This window comes from Halichoeres trimaculatus, unplaced genomic scaffold (genome assembly GCF_033239565.1).
Source record: "Halichoeres trimaculatus isolate MK-OKI-2021-1 unplaced genomic scaffold, fHalTri1.1 fHalTri1_scaffold_1, whole genome shotgun sequence".
Taxonomy (NCBI): Eukaryota; Metazoa; Chordata; class Actinopteri; order Labriformes; family Labridae; genus Halichoeres; species Halichoeres trimaculatus.
Genome location: NW_027437179.1, coordinates 6,975,476 through 6,997,799, shown reverse-complemented (window position 1 = coordinate 6,997,799; position 22,324 = coordinate 6,975,476). Strand labels below are relative to the sequence as shown.

At 38.1% G+C, this 22,324-nt stretch overlaps 1 protein-coding gene across 1 annotated transcript in view; it reads left to right on the top strand.

The window, feature by feature from the left end:
* The window catches only part of hdac11 (histone deacetylase 11), a 49,538-nt gene that overhangs the window by 8,325 nt on the left and 18,889 nt on the right, over nt 1–22,324 (top strand). The window contains exons 4-8 of the mRNA XM_074679673.1: nt 92–192; nt 2,995–3,111; nt 11,060–11,102; nt 13,300–13,376; nt 15,386–15,448. Coding sequence (XP_074535774.1) covers nt 92–192; nt 2,995–3,111; nt 11,060–11,102; nt 13,300–13,376; nt 15,386–15,448 — 401 coding nt within the window. The remainder of the gene's footprint in view (nt 1–91; nt 193–2,994; nt 3,112–11,059; nt 11,103–13,299; nt 13,377–15,385; nt 15,449–22,324) is intronic.

Genomic DNA, 22,324 nt, shown 5'->3' with positions numbered 1-22,324 from the left:
TATTTGTTTGTCAGGGTTTATTATTACAGAAAGTGTCACATGAGCCACAGCATCTTACTTTAATCACAATCACACTCTGCCTTTCCCTCAGAGGAGGAGTTCATCACTGATGGAAACATCATTGAAGCCCGTGAAGCGACTGAAGAGGATCTGCTGGTGGCTCACACCAAACGCTACCTCAACAGATTAAAGGTCTCTTTGTTTTTTACACTTTACTCTGACACTAATTATTATGGCATGGTATCCTCTGTGTATTTGTTTCGTCTGTATAATACATGCATCACTCAACACGAGGAGGAAGAAAAGTCCTCTAAATCAAACTGACTTATTAATGGGATTAGATGTTATTTTGTCTTCTGTCATTGGGATTTCTGAAAACACAAAGAGATCAGGAGACTGATGAGGAGGTTGTCTTTCTCTGGCTGTCTTACACTGTCTGACAAGTGGACGTAAACACCAGATTCTGACGAGGTTCAACCCAAACTGGTGAATAATCCTTAGATTTAGTATTTGCCTCATGTGTAATAAAGCAGGTAGAGGTATAACAGAGCAGAGCTCTCATTAACATCCAGCAGCGTATCCATTAGGGGAATTAACCCTCATTCACATCAATCATGTCAAGCATATTCAGAAGAAAGCACCTCTGAGTCCTCTGAGTCAATAAGAGTATTTTACTGCTTTAATTTATTGGCCCTGAGAGATTATAATGACATGAAGTTGTTTTCTTACCTTCCAAAGTGGAACTTGTCAGCACCAGCATTTCATATTCTCTGTGATTTTAGAGTATGACTGTGTGGTTGTTATACTCTGTTATAGAAAACCTTAATTTTATCATGTTTAGTATATTCTATTTTTAGCTCCGCTGCAAAAGGAGCTGTTTCTTGGAGGGTTCAAAGGAAGTAGGGATGCACGATATTAGATTTTTTTTGCCCATATGTCGATATTTAACAACTCATTTAGCCAATACCAACGTTTTTCCTGCACACATAATTGCAGAGATCATCAACTGTCTTCTGTATTGGGAGTAGCATATTGTGCTATGGTGCATACCCTTATCACAATTGTTATGTAACACTTATTTCTTGTGCAAAATCAGAAAAACATATACTTGAAACTGTAAATTTATTTTTTACAGTTGCTTTCAAACAAAAAAATAAAAAAGTCACACTCACCGGCCACTTTATTAGGTACGTCTTGTTAGTACTGGGTTGGACCCCCTTTTGCCTTTAGAACTGCCTTAATCCTAGTTGGCATAGATTCAACAAGGTACTGGAAACATTCCTCAGAGAGTTTGGTCCATATTGACATGAAAGCATCACACAGTTGCTGCAGATTTGTCGGCTGAACATCCATGATGAGAATCTCTTGTTCCACCACATCCCAAAGGTGCTCTATTGGATTGAGATCTGGGGACTGTGGAGGACATTTGAGTACAGTGAACTCATTGTCATGTTGAAGAAACCAGTCTGAGATGATTCCAGCTTTATGACATGGAGCGTTATCCTGCTGGAAGTAGCCATCAGAAGATGGGTACACTGTGCTCATAAAGGGATGGACATGGTCAGCAACAATACTCAGGTAGACTGTGGACTTTAAACCATGCTCAGTTGGTACTAAGGGGCCCAAAGTGAGCCACGAAAATATCCCCAACACCATCACACCAGCAGCAGCAGCCTGAACCGTTGATACAAGGCAGGATGGATCCATGCTTTCATGTTGTTGATGCCAAATTCTGACCCTACCATCTGAATGTGGAGCAGAAATCCAGACTCATCAGACCAGGCAACGTTTTTCCAATCTTCTATTGTCCAGTTTTGGTGTTGCTGTGTGAATTGTAGCCTCAGTTTCCTGTTCTTAGCTGACAGGAGGGTCACCCGGTGTGGTCTTCTGCTGCTGTAGCCCATCTGCCTCAAGGTTGGACATGTTGTGTGTTCAGAGATGCTCTTCTGCAGACCTCGGTTGTAACCAGTGGTTATTTGAGTTACTGTTGTCTTTCTATCAGCTCCAACCAGTCTGTCCATTCTCCTCTGACCTCTGGCATCAACAAGACATTTTGTCTCACAGAACTGCTGCTCACTGGATACTTTCTCTTTTTGGGACCATTCTCTGTAAACCCTAGAGATGGTTGTGGGTTAAAATCCCAGTAGATCAGCAGTTTCTGAAATACTCAGACCAACAACCATGCCATGTTCAAAGTCACTTCAATCACCTTTCCTCCCCATTCTGATGCTCGGTTTGAACTGCAGCAATGCATTGAGTTGCTGCCATGTGATTGGCTGATTAGAAATTTGTGTTAACAAGCAGTTGGACAGGTGTAGCTAATAAAATGTCCGGTGAGTGTAAATCCTACCTGAAAGCTGGATGAAGCTCTTCCTGATAAAATCATAACATTGCCCACAACCAGGGAAAATTTGGCCAATTTCACAATTGACAGTCAGTTAACATAACCTCTGTTCACAGGGAACATATGAGAAGTGCAACTGTACAGCAATGAAACCTACATCGTATAAAATGGTTTACTTTGATAAATGTGCCTGAAGTTGTCAGATGCATTTACCTTATAGACTGCTGCTTAAATTCAGTTTTAACTTAAAACAGGAACAAAATATGGGACAACTCAATCTGAACTGAACAAAATCGCAAAAAGTACAAAAAAAATCTGCAGCTTCAGCCCATTACTAAAATGTTTATTATATTGTTGGAATTTGATGTGTTGGCCGATATCTGATACTTTATTTTTAAGCCAATATTGGCCGATACCGATAACATGGTGAGAACTCAGCTGTGAATTTGCATCAGAGACTCTAGCATAAAATCGTGCTCCTTTTTTTATCTTTTGTCAAAAAAGAAACACTCAAATGAAAACACTTCTAAACCTGTTTGCTTCTTATGTTCCAGTCGCTCCAGGTCCATCAGTGTGTTTTTGTTTGCCTCAGGTGAAACAACCTCTAACTGCTGAGTCTAATATTTATTTTATCATCATTTTTACTATAGTGGTCACTGGTGGTGGCAACAATCACAGAAATCCCTCCCCTCATGTTTCTGCCTAACTTCCTGGTGCAGAGGAGAGTGTTGAGGCCTTTGCGGACTCAGACCGGAGGAACAATAATGGTAAGAATCTCTGCACCTCATTTCCATTTTATGTGTTTGCCTGTAGCAGATAATATTAACATATTGTACCCATCTACTGCTATCTACCATCATTTGTCAGGGAAGGAGCAGGGATGGTAATCTACAGAGTAGCGCTATCAAATAATGGAGCAGTCCATGATTTTCTCTCTTACCTTTATCACATAATACGAGCTGTGCAGGAGCACTGTAGATCACACGTACAGAACCAGCAGAACCCTGCGTCAAAACACCGAATCATTTATCATTGAATATACAACTGAAGGCATTTCCTTTAAAACCCGCTTTAACCATGGAAATACCTCATCCTCCTTCACTGCCCTTTCATGATTCCATCCTCGAAGATATCTTCAAAAAAATCAACCTGTAAAAAAAATCCTCTGACAGAGACACTAGATCATGTTGCACATTTGCAGAGATGACATTGAGTCAAGCAGATTAGTTCACCTTTGAGGTGCACCTTCAGAAAGGACCTCTTTCACAACACATGTAATTTTGCCCACAGCCCATTTTGTTGTTTATTGTGTGGTATTTGTAGTACACCCAGAGACTCCCAAGAATATACCTTTAGAAAATCCAAAAGTCATCCAGGGCCTGTACTATGACCTATTTTATGATCATTGACATAGGTGTGAGCCAGGGTGCACACTTTACCCCAAAACTTATTCAAACACAAATAATAAATCATTACATTGGGTCAAATCACCTTCACTGAAGTCTGGTGCATTTTTTGAAATCAAATGTAAAGCTAAGTATTACAATTGAAAGAAGTTATTGAATTTTAACAACTGAAAGTTTTTTTTCACAATTTTTTTCAACAAATTCAATTCTTTAGAGATGTGTCTAACCAACTTACAGTTGGTGTACTCCTAAAATACTTACAAATTATTTGGCCACATATATATTCTCTAAGTGGGAAAATCAAATTCTGAGAGCGGTAAAGTTGTTCAATTAACAGGTTGGGTTACTGTGGTAGAATCAGGACACATATCTTGTATACCAGGGAACCTTTAAAGATTTGTTCAGAATTTATCCTTTAAGTATGATTTCTTTTAGAATTTGGATGCTAGATTCAAAACAAACATTTCACATGAAATGTTATTCATTTTAATATTGAACAGCCACAAAGGGCCTGTATGTTATGCCTTATTATGAGATAATAATGAGCCATTGATACAATTAAAAACCGATGCATTTTTGGATTGTTGTAATCAGATTGTATATATCTACAATGACAGCAATACATAAACATTACTTCTGTCAATTTCTGTTTCAGGTACTTGTATATACATGTAATCTGTTTTATGGCCTTCGTGTCTTTTTGCATAGCAATGGCTTGGACAATTTTAATTTGGGAGGGAAATTTGGTAAGGGAAAGGGGATCTGAGAAATCCACAAGATGATTGATTGGTTGGTTATTTCATATTTGGGTTTTGAGATTTGGGTTTACCAGCATGATGCTGATCTCATTAGGGGACAGATTCATTCTCGTCACAGAATGCATCAGATGATCCTGTGAAGGCATATTATTGTCTCTGTCCTGCTGGAAAGAGAGCCTCTGGCATGTGTGCACATGTTGCGTCTGTAATCTATTATTTGGGATATTATAAACATTTTCAAAATCAGAAACCCCTCCAACCATACACAAGCAAATTCAAAGACTCAATTCTATGAAATAAAGCTAGAGCTGGCTAGAGCTGTTTAAATAGCCCGCTCTGAATGCAATTTTCCAATAGGAGGTGAACACGGGAGTCAGCCAAGCCATCAGCTGATCTGCACCGATGATGAAAGCTTGAGCTTGACATTGTGGCCTACCTGCTATTCTATGGTGCTGCTAGGTTGTCTGTGTGTTACTGTTGGCTGTAGAACAAATTGCCCCTTGGGGATAATAAAGTTTACCTTGACCCTTGACCTTGAACAAACGCTACGCTTGATTGAAGAGATTGACTGGAACACTCTTGGGTTTTCTAATCCGTCAAAATGAAGGCAACCTTCAGATTTTTCCGTCATTGCTCAAAAATGTATTTCAACAACGGAGAATAGTTGGTTAATACAACCTCTGCTCTGAAGTGAAAGCTAAAAGCTTTCTACTCTTTATGCCATCAACCAGTGAAGAGGAACTTTGACATCGGTTGCTGAAGGCTCATCAGATCACAGGAATAATAACAACTGATTTTCTTCTTGTTTTTCTTTAGTAGATGGAGGAGTTCAGTAACACATGGTTTTATATAAATATTAGTGCTGTCAGGTGATTAAAAAAATTAGTCTAATTAATTACAGGATTTGTAATTAATTAATTTAATTAGTCACATTTTAATCTCATATCTGCTTAAGGTCCCAAAATAAAGATTTTGAATTCCAGGACATTAAAATTACATTAAAAGACACTAAAAAACATTTAAAAAATAAGGTGGGAATATTTACAACACAGTTTTAGGTACCCTGATGCATAAAGAACACAAGAAAAAAGTTTTATGGTTCTATCTTTACAAAATCTACGCATTCCTGCACCTAAGCTTATTTGATTTTTAGGACGGTTTTTGCTTTTACTCAATGTTGACTCGATTTTCACTGCGATATGAACTTCTATACTTCTATGAGGCCAGGAGAAACAGAGCTAAAGGCTAAAAACTGTGAGGAACTATGTACAAAACACTTTTTTCAAGTCTTGGATCAAAGAAAAGTGAAGTATTTTCAGTTTTACATGCTCTGAACACAAACTGTTGCTGATTGATGCAGAGCAGCCCCAAGCTGAAACATGACACCAGGAAGATGGAAGCAAATTTTCAAAGAATTCTTTAGATTTAAATACAGGATATATATCGATCATTCAGGGCTTGTTTAATGCAGTAAAGAGTGTAAAATTATCTGTTTTTTATAAAATTGAGCTAGAGCAAACAGTTGATTTTCTGCAGATTTTCAAAAAGGACGTGCGAATAAACGCGATGTGGAAGGCAGTCACAAATCACTCTCGCTTCCCTCCCTCCGTTTTTTTCACGTGTGATACATTCAGGGACCATCGGAAATTTGAAAATCTGACGAGAACCCCCCTTTTATTTCCAAGTAGGACACACGGTTTGTAAATGCCAGACGTTTAAAAATAAGTGCGTCTTAGAACGCTTCGCGGGTTTGGGATCCAGATTAATCTGCATTAATTTTTATAACGCGTAAATATGCGGTGTAAGTAATTGATCTAATTAACGCGTTAAAATGACAGCCCTAATAAATATGGCTACACCTTCACTCTGTCTTAAACAAAGAAAAACACTTAGAAAACACTTCACCATGAAAACTGGGACAAACAAGGTTGAAACACCAAATTTCCAATGAGACGACCACTCTGCTGCTTTAACCATAAAAGAGCACTTATAATCAAGCTCATTCTACGTATTAAAAGTGTCCTCACACCAGGACAGACTGGAACTGAGGCTGTATCAGACTCTACCCTAGCATTTCCCATGTAACACAAAACTTCAAAAGGAGAACAAAAGAACCTCTATTGTTTTTTAACAAAGCTGGGAACAATTGTCTGTCTTTACCCCTCAATTTCAACTGCTGTTTTAAACAGCCAGGGTCTGTTTGTCGAAGAAAAGCTTCTTCCACCAAGGATCCCCTGATTGAATTTGTTCTCTTTTCGAAACAATTGGTGAGATTATGTGATTGTGAAAAAACACACAGTGTTGCCTCCACAGCTTCCATTTAATCCAGATACTAATGATATCAGAGCCGTAGCATCTTACCAAAAGGTCTTATCGCCTTGAGTCTGATGGTTTGATGGAGTCGTGGAGATGCACTTAAAAGCTCCAGTGAAATATACCGGGCACTCTCTCTGCTTGCTCTAAGTGCCTGTTTTCTCCAAACAGAGCCACTGCCTGAGTGTGTGCACACATGCTAATGTGTTATTACTCAGCCGTCAGTGAGCCACATTGGCATTTACTCACAATCTCCTCATCTCATATCTGCGCAACTCAGGAGTCAGACATGTGTAGCTCCAGTCGTACAACCTAATAACGCCTCCTTTTCTCCCTTGAGAGACATCTTGACATGACTTAGTAAGAAAGAACTACGGCTGTGCATGTTACACTTAGAAAAAAAAAAAACAGTAAAGGGAGCTTCCGTAGGATTTTCTTGAGTTAAGCCCCTCCCGTCTTTACTATCAGGATACAACGGAATACGTTTCAGCCGCCAATCCTTGACAACCACAGAGGGCTCTCAGGGTTGTGTGTGTTCACACGCTGCTTGTCGTTTATTTGTGATGTGCATCAGATGAGCTCTGAGTGGTTTCATCAGAGGGTGAACCAGTGAGTGACCGGCCACAAATAACACTTACTTAATGCAAAGACATGCACATCGAGATGGAGTTGATCAACATGTGAGGCCATCTCTGCACGTCTTTCTTCTTGCGCTGATAATGCTCTCAGGAGAAGGCTCAGCAAATCTTAGGTCCTAAGACTACTCGTGGTAAACAAAGCTCCATAACCACACACTAATACAGACCTGATCAAAATCTTAAGACCAGCTGAAAAATTGCTAGAATACGCATTTTGCACATTTGAACCTTAACAAGGTTTTAAGTAGAGCTACAATATGCAAAAGCATGAAGGGGGAGTGCAACAAAAAAATATTTGGAAAAAAAAACAAAACAAAACTGAAATAGGTTCATTATCAGCTGATCAAAGTTTAAGACCACAGGCTGTTAAAGCCAAAATCTGCTCAAAATGTTCATTTTCTGTCAGGTATTCACACGGTTATGTCCTCCTGATGGCTGAAGCTAAGAAGCTGTCTCTTCTTGAACGTGGTCGGATCATCAGCAAGGCCACATTTTTTGAAAGATCCTGAGCATTATGGAACAAAAAAGACAAGTGGTAGACCCAAAATAAATTACACCTGCACTGAGCTGGAGGATCCAATTGGCTATCTGTCAATACACAGGGCAGTCCTCGACCCAAATTAAGGCCCTTTCTGGAGCTGACTGCAGCACAATAACCATCAGACTGTATCTGCGGGAAAAGAGTTTCAAAAACAAAAAACAAATTCAAAGACCTCGTCTCCTTCAACACCACAAAACTGCCTGTTTAGACTTTGCCAGGGAGCATCAAACATGGAGATTGAAAGGTGGATAAAAGTTTTTTTCTCTGATGAGAAAACTGAACCTTGACGGTCCAGATGGCTTCAACGTTACTGACATGACGAGGAGATCCCACCTGAGATGATTTCTACCCAGCACAGTGGAGGGGGTCCATCATGATCTGGGGCTTTTTCATTCAGTGAACACTGGAGCTTCAGGTGGTGCAGGGTGGTCAAACAGCGGCTGGTTACGTGCAGATGTTGCAGCGGGCGTCCTTCATGACTGAGGGCCCTGGTCTGTGTGGTAACAGCTGGATTTTCAACAGGACAACGCTGCAGGTCACAATGCTGGCTTAATGAAGGACTTCTTCAGGGAGAATAACATCACTCTTTGGACCATCCCGCATGTTCCCCTGATTTAAATCCAACAGAGAACATTTGGGGATGGATGGCGAGGGAAGTTTATAAAAATGGCCGTCGGTTTCAGACAGTTGATGCCCTTCATGAAGCCATCTTCACCACTTGGAGCAATGTTCCCTAAAAGCTTCCTGGAAACACTCACATCAAGCCCAAACCAATTTTTGAAGTGATGAACAAGAACAGAGGAGCTACTCATTACTGAGTCCTACTGAGAAAAACTTTTTTTTTCCTACTGAGTTTTTGTAATTTTTTTAAGTGATGGTCTCAAACTTTTGATCAGCTGACAACAGCCTATTTCAGTTTACTTGTTGTTTTCAATAAATTATTTTTTCAAAGTGTGTGTGTTTTTTTTATCACACTCTCCCTTCTTGCTTTTGCATATTGTAGCTCAACTTAAACCTCATTAAGATTCAAATGTGCAAAAGGTAAATTTGAGCAATTTTTCAGCTGGTCTTACGATTTTGATTAGGTCTGTATACCTACTTTTTAATCAGGTGAAGTCAGTTCATTTTGTATTCTCTTATTCCAACTGACAACAAGTTATCTCATGACACTTTACATGTTTACAGCTCGGGAACAAAGTGTTCCTTATCGTGCATAAAGATGGTGCAATGACTGATTTTTCTGTTGGTCTTTGATTCTAAAATCTTTCACCTACAGGCAGAAAGGTGAAATTAGCATTCCCTACACTGGAAAGATACAGTTTTTTTTGTCTTATTTTTCAGTAGAAAATGTCTTTTTAGACTTGATTTGAGCCACATTCACCTGACCAGTCCAGAAAAATGTCTTGTTTCAAGTTATTTAGAGACAAAAATGAGGTCTGAGTTTCTTGAAACAAGTAAAAAAAATCTGCCAATGGAACAAGAGAAAAGTTACTTATAAAATGACATTTTTCTAGTTTTTAACAATTTTCTCTTGTTCCATTGGCAGTTTTTTTTTTTAACAATTACAAGCAATTCAGACCTCACCATTGTCTTCAAATAACTTGAAACAAGAAAATTTTTTGGACTGATCAGGTGAATGTGGCTCAAATTAACTATAACAAGACAGTTTTACTTAAAACAAGACAAAAGCACTTGAAGGGATTTCAGTTTTTTTTTTTTTTTTTTTTTTTTTGCAGTGTAGTAACAGTTAATGTAACAGCTTGTAAAAATGAACCACCATGTTGAGATCAGAAATATTACTGCATGAAATTAGTTCATGAGATGTTTGGTTGGCCTAATGCACGTAACGTCAACTGGCAGCCCGCAGTCCAAACCTGGCCCCCGGAGCTTTCCATCCAGCCCAGAGGATATAACTGAAAAACACCCTGGTGGTCAGAACAAACTGACTGTTTCGTTATTTTTCTGTTCTATTTATTTGTCAAGTCAAACAAAACAAACGCCCTCTGAAAAGTAGCTTGTGCCACAGTGTGCCTTCAATCAGAAACAAACTAGTTGCACACAGAGGCGCACTTGTCGCCCTCTCTTGTTCAGCTGAAGTTGGGTTAATACCTCCTCTTAAAGGGGGTGTTGAGATTTTTAAAGCAGAAATTTTTCCCTGGCTGAAGGGCCTCTGTTCAGGATATGACTCCTTGAAGCTTGCATGCTTTATGCTGTGGTGTTGCTTCAGATTATTTTCTTTATCAGCAGACACGGTATGGTTTTTCAAATGAGGCACAAAGCATCTCTTAAAGCTGGCTCTGTAAATACAAACTCAACCACTTGTCCTGTCTTCATTAAAGCTCTGTCTTGATCTTTTTTTTTTTTTTTTTGCAAACTAAGGTATGAATTGAAACTAAGAATGTCTGAGTCTTTATATACAGTGTATGTGTGGAATATCCTACTCGTTCTGCCTGTACACATTCAATTGACCACCCACACTATTAAAAGAGCTGAGAGGGTTCATTTTGGTTCACCCGTTGACACTTTGGTAGGACTTGCTTGGTGACGCGATGACTGTTGTATGGAACCCATGACCTTTTAATTATAAACCCCTGATGTGATCTCAGCTGGGTGGATTGGGGGGCTCATCGGTTATAGGTCAGGCAGTACATTAAAGAGTGAATGCATTAGCTTTTAACCCAAACACTGCTGCACAGAGAGAACCAAAGAGTCCAGGAGGAATCCTGTAATGCCTCCTGATGTGTTTATGTAAATTTAAACACTTAACGTGAATGAAGGTTGAGTTAGTAAATGAGAAAACTAAGATTGGCGGTTGTATTTTGGACCAGCATATGGAGTGTTACATGTAGAAACAGGCTCTGCACTGAAATGAAGTCGCTGCCTTGAGACACATTTCTAATTTCACAAAAGCTGTTTGATATTAATTTGCTGCCTTTTTGTTTGTTTGGAAAAGGTCATTTTCCTCCTTAAATTGAAATTCTGTTTCTGCCTGAAAGGGTCACACTCTCACATCTTTCTGTGCTGACATTGAATAATTAACACCATTATTCTGTCTGCAGGCAGGAAAACTGGCTGTTGACCGAGGATGGGCGATAAATGTGGGTAAGTTATTTTATAGATACTCTTAAATCATCAGTAAATGACCAATTCCTCTGCTCTAAGCTGGTTTAGATTCATTATGTCAGAGTGAGTTACCTGTTCCGGGTAACAAAACCAATATTGTGCAAAACCACTTTGTCACTTTGTCTAAGTAATGGTATGTTGTAGGACAAGAGGCGATGATGCCATGTCATCACTTCCTTGACCACTATTTATTTATGTGACTAACTGATTATCCTCATCTGACCACCCATCACCTTCTTTAATTTATATTTTTTAGTAAAAAAAATTTCTCTCTCTCTTCCATTTATTTATTTATCTTTTCTTTTTTTCTTTTTTTTTTTCCTCTCTCTTTCGTTACCTTCCCTCTACTCTCCTTTTTTGGCCTCATCCCAACAGTCTGATTATACCATAACTGGCATTAACCCTTAAGCACCATAACTAAATCAATACATATGACCTGGACTTGCATTGCTGCAGCCCCATTCTATCTCCATCCACCTCCCTTTTTTTTTTTTTTTTTCAATTCCTTTCTCTTTCCTTTCTTGAATTTTTTTCACTGCTCATTTATCCACGAGACCTGACACTTTAGATGTGATTTTAATGTATTGTAAAATGTTTTATTATGATAATGTTTTTCTGTTCTTAGCTTGGCAGCTTGATTTGGGTACATTTACATTTTTTTTTTTAAGTGTGTATGAATGTACATTGTCCCTCCCTATCAAACAAACTAAATTATATTATATTAAGACTTTTTGAAAGGTTTTTAAAAGTCTTAAAAAGGTAGTGAATTTAACCTCAGGATTTCAGCATATACCCTGTAATAATTATTGGAGGGTGTAATCACTTCTTATCTCTAATTTCTCTTCAAGTGTTCTTTCATGCCACAACCATTATAGGTGTAGGATATTGTTAGTACAATCGTTGTTCATAAAGCATGCATACATAAGCTATATATTCAAATAATGGGTATGAATGTGTTAGATCAAACTGTTGGTTCCTACTACAGAAATCTCTGCCATCAGTGTGTGAATGTGGTGTGAAAGGGTGAAAGAGACTAGAAGAGTAAAAGTGCTTTGAGTGATCAGAAAGTCTAGAAAAGTACTGTACTGGTCCATTTACCACGAAACGTCCTCAACTCTGAATTTACACTTTGTCCCATTGCCACTGCTTTGTTTTGAAAGGTTGTAGTGAGATATTTTATCTCCAAACTTCTGATAAAAGGCAGATATGAAAAAATGTCAGATATCAGCAGAAGCTCAAAAATCAAAGAATCCAATCTGTGCCTTCACTCTGACGCAGCCTCCATCTCCTGGAGACTAAACTGAGCTCACATTTGTCGAGCATGGGAGTTGTGTTTTGATAAACTCAAAAGTTATGACTCTTAGAGGGCAGCGATTGTTTTCATGATATTCTCCTAATGTCCCTCTTAATTTGATTCTTATCTGGATAAAAATCCTGAGTGTTATTGTCTGCAGCGACCCGACTGTTATAACAGGGTGGTATTTGGCTGAAAAGCCCTCCCCCTCACAGTTCGTGCCAAGCAGGAAACAAAAAAGCTGCATCAGACTTTTACTTTGTACCTTCTGCTTACACAGCTGTTCCCATTGTCTGCTGAAGAATCTGTGGGAAAGATTGTTCTGCATCAATAAACATGATTTTAATATAGATATGAAGGCTATTCAAATGCGTCTGACATCTGCATATTGTGTGTCTCAACACAAGCAGGACATTGAGGCTTTAGAAAGGCTGCTTTTGCAAGACGGGCAATAAATGATAATCGCGTTTCAGCCCTCGCCTTACTGGCCTTTATTAATATTCCACTCTGCACTACGGCTTAATGAACATGAGCATGGTGGGGCAGAGGGTACGATTACTTTTAACCTGAATTATTGCTTATCATCCCTGTTGAAAAAAAATAAAAGTCACTTTACAGTGTTCCCCTCCACCTCAGGACACGGCTCCTCTCCGGGCGTTTAAGGAGCCATTGAGCAGACCATTGTGGTGTCAGTCCACCTATTGTTGTACCACAGGGAACTGCAGACATTTTTATAAGCTGCAATAAACTCAATAACAGACGGTTTAAATCTCCGGTTATGCTCGTTTAGAATAATAGACTCCTCAGACGTGCCGTGCGGTGTGACCTGCTCTGCTTGTCTAATGGCCCTGACATTGAGCCAGTGGATTTTCTGTTTCCCAGGAGGAGGCTTCCACCACTGCTCCGGCGACAGGGGAGGGGGCTTCTGTGCCTACGCTGACATCACTCTCGCCATTAAGGTAAGGCTGATGTCATTTACAATGTGAGCTGCACTGGAAACACTCAAACACTGCCTGGAGAAGCTGGAAACAGGAATGCAACGTTTGGAGAGAGCTGAGTAACATGTTTTGATCAAAAGAAGACAAGTCTGTGTGGAAGGAGATAGGGGGGCAATCCAAACTGTCGTTCTTACCCTTTCCCCTTCAAACCTCTGTTTTAAGGGCCAAGGGGAAAGGGTAAAAAACCATCTCTATGAAAAGAGACGCCACTCACTCTCCTCTACGTCATCAGCCTTAGACTCATGCTGGCTGTCGTAGGCCGAGCGACTTTGTTCACTTCACCAAACCAAACACATTTTTACAAACTGATAAAAAACCGATGTCAGAATAGGGCGACAAACTCACAGCAAACAGACACCACCACTACATCATGAGCAACAAAACAGCTAAGCCATGATAAGCGACAGTTAAGCGAGTGCTATGGTACTCAGAAGCTTTATGATGGAGTTTCTGAATACTGTAACATTCACTTTTCATAGCTTATGTTGCTAATGGAGTTCCTGAACTCAGCTTATCTGTCCAACCACTCATGAAACGCAGCCCACCACAGTTAATTTGTCCACTGTGAATCTGTCACCCCGGTCTGACATCGATGTAGCTATTACTAGCTGCTACTAGCTGTAGCGATGGGTACCTTTTAGATTTGAAATGATATGGTACCAACACTCTGTACCTGCCAATTGGTACTGGTACTCTATGGTACCAATTTTCAGTACTTTTTTGTGTTTATGTGGTAAAAAATATCAATCAGTTTCGTAATGGAATATATATATTTTTTCAAATTACTATTTTTATTCTTCAATGTATAACCTTGCAATGCTGTGTTTATGTCCAGCATTGAAAATCACCTACTCTTCCACTCCCTCGCAGTCACAATGATGCATTTAGGTACCTAAACATGGTATCTTTTGATTTTATGGGAATTTATGCTTGGTATTTTGGACAGAATTTGGTCGGTACCTTTAAAAGTAGCCAACTTGGTATCCATCCTCAGCAGTCACCTTAGCAGCTTCAGCTTGATCATTATAACGAGCGACTTCAGAATTCAACCAACAATTCAAAAGATGGCTAATATTCACGTGGTGTAGCAATGGATTGGATATCTGATTTTAAAAAAAAAAACCCATATCATAAGAAATTTGTCATACCCCTTGGTTTCAAGTGAGGTCCCACTTTGTCTTTGCTTCAAGGGTTGTGTAACTCTTACCCTTAATCTTATGGAGAATTGGGACACCCCTTCACTACATGCACATGCTCAAAACCACATGTTAAGGGGTAAGACAGGGGCTAAGGGGTAGATTTGGGATTGGTCCAAAGTCCTTGCTAGAGCTTCCTTTGCCTGTTTCTGTTCATTCTGTTTTTCAAATTAACTCTTTGAAACCAGAAACATCACATTAACATCAGGATTATAATAAGATCAGCGTGACAGTGTTACAGGACTGTAAACCAAAGAAGATGATGGTGCGCTGCCTGAATGAGCATCTACCCATTGCACTGACGCCCGTCATAACTAGGTGTTTTGTTTGGCTGTTGGGCCAACAGATGAATAGAAGATGCAGTCACAATCACAGTTACAGCTTCACATGGCCCTGAACCAAAGATACTCATAAGGATGTTGTTTGTTGACTTTAGCTCAGCATTCAGTACACTGCTCACCAGATGATTGGCTCAACTCTTCTTCGGCGAGATCTCCCAAAAGCTGCTTCTGGACAAGACAGTTATAGCGCCACCTACAGGCCTGGCATACTGACTTAGAGTTGTCAGATGAAAAGTTGTTGTGTAAACGGGGCCTAATATTGGTCTTTCCTTCTTCCCACACTGTGCATGTTAGGGTTAGCTCCCTGGGTTTATGGGTGTCCTCAAACTCTATCTAACCTGTAACATTAGGTTGACGCTTACACTGTTGGTGTTGTTTCTTTGTGATTCCAGGAAAAAGAGATGTTCCTATGCTTATTGTTGTTTTTTTTCAGTTCCTCTTTGAGAGAGTGGAAGGCATCTCCAAGGCTACCATCATTGATCTGGATGCTCATCAGGTGAGTCCATGCCATTACATCTCTCCCACGTCAATGGGCATCAGCGCTAAGAGGCCGACACTGATGACAAGATAGCTCCTTTTAGCCACACACCAATCAATGAGGCTCTCTGCAGGAAAAATAGGTCTCACTGTCATACTCTGTGGACATAAAATCACCTTCACTGTCAAACAGTGAAGAGCTTACTGGTTTTAGTAAGCCTCTTAGAGAGCCTGTAGACTGATCTAAATGTAGTTTATTGTTCTTATGTGAGCTGAACATCAAGGAAGAGATTTGTTTTGAAAGAATTTATGGTTGACTGGATCTACATCTAACACTCCTGTCTGTATCTTTCTACTTGTCAGTCTGTTGATCAGTTTGACTGTTTGTTAGCTTTAATCAATATTAAGAGTTTCCCTGATTTATCTGTGCATTTGGTAACTTAACTGCACTGTAAAAAAAACACTGGCTGCAAACTTTCCAGACAAATACTGTAATTTTACATTCAAATCAATCCATAGTAATTTCCTGTGAAAATACTTTTTTTCCCATGTACAATAACGAATTTGTAATGTATGAAAACAAACTCTGTTCGTAAAACTAAAGATAAATGTCTGCAGATTTACAGTATAAATATGTAATTTTAGAGAAACATACCATTATTTAACAGATTTTGCCTAAATTATTACAGTCAAACACCTTCAATATAGTAGCAATCCAAGGGTTCTGGAGAAAATACCGTTATTTTACAGCAAAATACTTTTTGTTGTGATGGTGTTTTGTAACCGTGAGTGAGGAGGGCACGCAGAGGTTATAAGACTCTGCTGAACATCAAAGCATTGCATTGGGGGAATACGCTGCCTTTGTACCACTGCATGGACTGGCTGTGTAATTCAAATAACATCGTTATTAAAGGTTGACCAACATAGCAAAGACCATCAACACATCTTGTTTATTAAGACGAGCCGGGGCGCAGATAGCCAGTCCAAACTCTGGAGTGCAGACAGCCAGTCTGCTCCTAGAAGTACAGATAGCCGGTTTGCGCCGTGGAGCACAAACATGCTATGCCCCCTGTTTAGCAGGGTCTCATATCCATGGTGTGTCCTCCTCACTAATGGTTACAAGCACTGTCACAATAAAAATGACTTTGTTGTAAAACAAAAGAAAAATAGAAAAATTTAGGACAAAAACTGATGGAGGACAAAATGACCAGTAATGAATGAGAGGAAAGGGTTTATAGGAGAAGGGCAGTGTGCTCTGTTTGGAAGTTGTTGTTTTTTATTTATTTATTTATTTTTTCAAATTTAATCAAAAAACAATTCATTCCTCTATTTTTGCAGTTTTTTTTTTATGTAGTTCTATGTTACAGTGTTAGACCGTAATTTTACGGTATCTGTCTGGAAGCTTTGCTGCCAGCGCTATTACTGTTTTTTAACAGTTTGTTTCTTTTTTTATCAGTGAATTGCAGCCACGAGTGAGGAGAATACAGGGTTTAGCTCTACACTTTTATTAACATAATACCGAAAAAAACATCCAGGATGTTATTTTACTGATAATTTCTGTAATTGTAAAGTTTTGTATAATGTTTAAAAAAAAAAAAAAAAAAAAAAAAAAAAAAAAAAAAAAAAAAAAACAGAAAAAAATGTAAAATTAAGGGTTAATAACCGTAAAATTCTAATTTTTTTTGACTGTTTAAAATTACTGAAAATATCTGTAAATCTACCAGCATTTCGTCAATTTATAGGAAAACAGGAAAAATCAGTTTAAAACCACAGACCATTTCCTGTAAAATTAAAGTAAAAAAATTTAACAGTGTGGTTGGTTTATGAAGCTGTACCAGCTAACGTCTTTTCATCAGAGTTTCTCCATTGGAGTTCGCAGCACAAAACCCTCATCCAGATTCTGTTTTATCAGCTGAATGTTGGTGGACTTAGCTCACCACGGTTGAACAGAACAATGACTCAACATTTTTGGAGGTCTGATTATCATACTTTATTCTAACGCTGTGTTTTTATCATCGTGGCTGGTTTTCACCTCCAATTAGCCCTGAGAACTCTTTTAAAATTGATGATGTCCCGAGGTTCCCGAGGTCCATGGCTATAGTCCAGGGATAAAGCTTTTATATTTTGAGCTGTGGCTCAATAGTAATGATGCGCTTTTACCTGTTGACACAAACCAGGGATCAATACAGATGCTGAGTAAATAATTCATGAAGAAGAGCAAAAGAGCAAATCTGCATGAAGGCATGGAGATGAGTCCCAAGAGCCCCTATAGGCAGTAAAATCTGAGTAACCACCTCGGAACAAGACGCTTAAAGTGCACCTGTGTCTACAGAATTTAAGACGATGACCAAGACAGCTGTGTTACCCACCAACAAATAACCAGTCATCAGTTTTATGTGTCTGAAAAAGAAAACACCCAGGGAGACATTACAGTTTGACACTTTTGATAAATGAAAACACTGATAAACTTTCCACACAGCGTGCCAAGAAATCAACAACTCTACAGTCAGGATTAGAGAACAGCACCCCTGTACAAATACCTTAAAATTCATTTAACAGAAGATCAGAACTTAACTTGCTAAAAATCTTCATGAAAATTGAGTTGGTATAGGATGACTAACAGCAGGGTTTGCGGTTATAAAGCTTTAGGTTTAGGTTTTCAGTACGGCAGATGGGTTCTCCTCTTACTGTGGTACATCACATTGCTGACTTATGCTGAGCTCCTGAACTGCTCCAGAGCAGGTTATGCTCAGAATAATAAATCGGTGTGTAAACATATGACTTATTACTTGAATCATTTGTCAATTTTGAATTTGGCCTCTTATCATATTGCAAATGTTGATACAGTTAGGGCAGCCTCAAGATTAAATCAGAGTGACTGATCACTCTTAGGGAATAAGCAGGAGTTACTCTACTTCCATCTCTGGTGCACCAATCACAGTAAACTGATTCAAAAGCATCTTAAATTGTGTAAGAAGAAGTCATGACTTTAAAAGAAAGACAACACAAAACACAGGATAGGAACTTCAAAATAAAACAGGAAATAGCTGTGAAATAGCCGGAAAACAGAAAAAAAAAAGCAACCCGTGGCGATGATCTAATGAACTGTTCTGTTTCTTGGCCATGGTATATATATCGTACACTGTAAAAAATTTCACCGTAAAATTACAGTTAGTTACTGGTTAATAATTGCATTACTTTCACAGCAAGTTGCTGCAAATATTTTCACAGCAATTTACCATAAGTAATACACAGTAGTTTACTGTAATTGTTTCACAGTAGTTTACATTAAAACAACAACACTTTACTGTTAATTCACGGTTGCCAGGCCCAAGGAATTACCGTAAAACAGGACAAGCAGCCTATGCTGTGGAGCACAACCAGGCAGCCAGGCAGCCAAGACAAGCAGCCTATGTCATGGAGCACAGCCAGGTAGCCAAGACAAGCAGTCTATGCTGTTGAGCACACACAGCCAGCCAGTGCAGTGGCCCATAGACAGGCAGCTGGTCCATGCCATGGAGCACAGACACACTGGCCCTGCGTGGTATCTTGATGTGCATCAGGGTCTCATATCCACAGTGTTCCCTCCTCACCCATGGTTTTCCTTTGGGGTTTTGCAGATTATTGAGTTGAAACAACTGAAAACTTTAAGTTGGACTGATGCAAAATGTTGATTTGAGAAGAATTAAAATATTTAGTTTATTTCACCTATTAAGTTGTGTTAAATGAACTAGTTAATTTCATTTCAAAGAACTTAATTTATTTAGGTGTGACCAATTGAAGCAATTCATTTAAGTTGGTCCAACTACTTCTTTTTATTAGTTGTACTAACGCAGAATTTCAAGTTGACATGATCCACAAAAATACATTGGAAACCTTAATCTAAAACTTTTGAGTTGGATTGATTAAAAAAATTACATCACATCAACTGACTAGAGATTCCCTTTTTACAGCGTAAGCTGACATACAGTCTTTGTTTCTAACGTGATCTAAAAAAGATTTTGTACTCCTATTATTGACAAAGGAACAGTTTACATCTGTGTTGGGAGCTGGCCCACACGGTGACACGCCTCATGGCCTCTGATGCGCGCCCCGATGGTCAGTCTGTTCTCCCAGTTGCTGAGGTAACAGAGGCTCCGACCGTCTCCACTACCGGGTCTTTCCAGCACACTTTTTCCGCGCTGGCATGGATCATTCAGACCAAGCAGTCGCTGCGCCTCGGCCGCAATAAAAAAGCGTCAGAAAAGCAAATAAAAAAGCGTCAGAGAAAAGAGGAATTAATATGGTGAACTTCACACCAGTTCAAAATGACAATATGTGGATAAAGTAAAGGTGGAAAACAAGGGTACAATAACTTGACAGAATATGTTAAACTTACTTTGGTGGCATCAACCTTGAAAATGTTGAAAATCTGCTGCACGTCCCACAATTCAGTTCATGGAATTTGCTGTGTTTTTGCAGTGGATAGTCTTAATACAGCATTTCATGGTGAAATAATGTAATAAAATGCTGTAAAATCCTGGTAATAATTGAAACGGCAAATATCACAGCAGTTGACTGTAGTAATACTGTTGTTATTGTAAATTTTAAAATTACAGTCTTATATTGTAATTATTACAGTTAAGTCCTGTAAAGTTGTGATACAGCAATTTACTGTGAGAAAATACAGTGAAACATTGTGAAATCCTGGTAATTTTTTACACTGTAGGATAGTACTGATAATTTCAGATATATAGGGAAAAAATGTGTATATCATAAGTTAAGAGAAACACTGATTCCAGTTAAGTTAGCTTTAGCATCAACTTATTTTACAAGTTAGCTAATTGTGTCCAAGCGAAGCGACAACTGCTGGTCTAAAAAATAAGAAGCAGTTTGTTGAGATTCTGCCTGAGGCTGTCTGCAAAAAGAGCATTTTTCCTAAAAAAATAAACATCAACAACATTACAGCATGGTTAAAAAAAAAAAGGAAAGAAAGCGTGATTGGGTCTCGTTAGCTCATTTCTATATAAACTCACATCCTACAGAGGGGGATTTTTTTACAACTTCTTTTGCCTATATAGGAGCTTAGCTGGACAGGCAGGCACACTGCAGCTTTCTGCCTCAAAGCCTCATTCAAAGGTGCTGTGAAGTGTGGTCGTAATCCACACTTTAAAATGAGATTATCAGTGCCAATATTACAGGTCACAGGTTATTTTAATGTGCTACTTCTGAGCTTCCTGATCTGGTCGTCCAGGACCGGGTTAATTTACGGCACAATTCAGTCTCTCTGACAACACCTCATCGGCTGACGAAGTTAAGTAGTGAGAAGAGAGATTTTTTTTTTTTTTTCTCTCTGCTGAAAACGATTTCTGTGGTAGTGATGGTGGATATTGGAGCCTAACTGTCAGACAGAAAAAGGACAGAAGAGCTGAAGAAAGAAAAACAGGAGAGAGATAGAGCAGGAACTAAAGGCTAACACAGGAGCTAAACCAGGGGTCTGCAACCTTTACTTTCATAAGAGCCATTTTGCCTCAGTTCACCTGGATTAAAGTCATTTGGAAGCTACAAAATGTACTTTTTCTTAACAATAAAGACAGAAAGTGTTTAAAATGCTATACATACAACAAAATTGTGAAAAATTATCCAAACTAGAAGTTTGTCGTGTTTATAAAATTATACATGTAATGTCTTAGTTTTTTTTTTTTTTTTTTAAGATTTACAAAAAATGAAAAATGTGTAATTTAATAAATTTCATAAATTTGCAAAATGTATGAAATTTCAATAAGTTGCAAAAAAGATTGCAAAATGTTTAAAAAAAAACCAAAAAATGTACAAGTTTTGAAAAAATTGAAAAATTAGAAAATTTTGAAAAAATTGCCAGAATTGCTACATTTAAAAAAATTGTACCATTAAAAAAAATATGTTTAGTATTTATTTTTATTTATGATATCTATCTATCTATCTATCTATCTATATATATATATCTATATCTATATCTATATATATATATATATATGTATATCTATCTATATATATATATATATATATATATATATATATATATATATATATATATATATATATATATATATATATATATATATATATATATATATATATATATATATATATATATATATATATATATATATAAAGTTTATACTCTGCAGAAACTTGCCGAAATTCCTTATTTTTTTAATTTTCAAAAACTTCCCAAAATTTGCAGTCTCCAATAAATCTGGAATTTTTTTCTACTCAATTTCAAAAAATGGAAAAAAAAAAGAGAAAAAAAATTGTAAAAAAAAATTAAAATAGTTGAAAGCTTTATTGCAAGATGTGATGCATATTTAGTTCAACAAAATATTAAATCATGATTTTAATTTGTGTCACTGTTTTTTATTATCAATACTTTTTAAACCAAAATTCTTTTTTCAATTTTTTTTTTTTTTTTTTTTTTAAAGCTACAAGGCGCCACTCTAAAAAGGTAAAGAGCCGAATGAAGGTCCAGAGCTGCAGGTTGCAGACCCTTGTGCTAAACTGTTTGTGATAATGTTGATTCCAACCCACAGTCAGCAGTTATTCTGCAGTGGTCTGTTCAAACTTGAGAGTCTATCAATAAAATGAAGAGTGAGGTTACGTTAGCTCTGATTGGTAGATGACTGGCAGGACATAACCAGGATTCACTAACTTTACACATTACAGACACGTCTTAGAGCACCGGACTGTCAGCTGGGCTAAATATAAACAGCTAATAAACTACTTACAAACTGACAGTGTTTACTTGTTGTCATGTTAGCCTCCAGATATGTTGGAGCACTGGGCTGATGATGTATCCAGTAAAAATTTGTCTTGAACAAAGAAAATCTGTTTCGATCTGATCTCCATTTAATTCCAGAACAGCACACACCTCACTAAA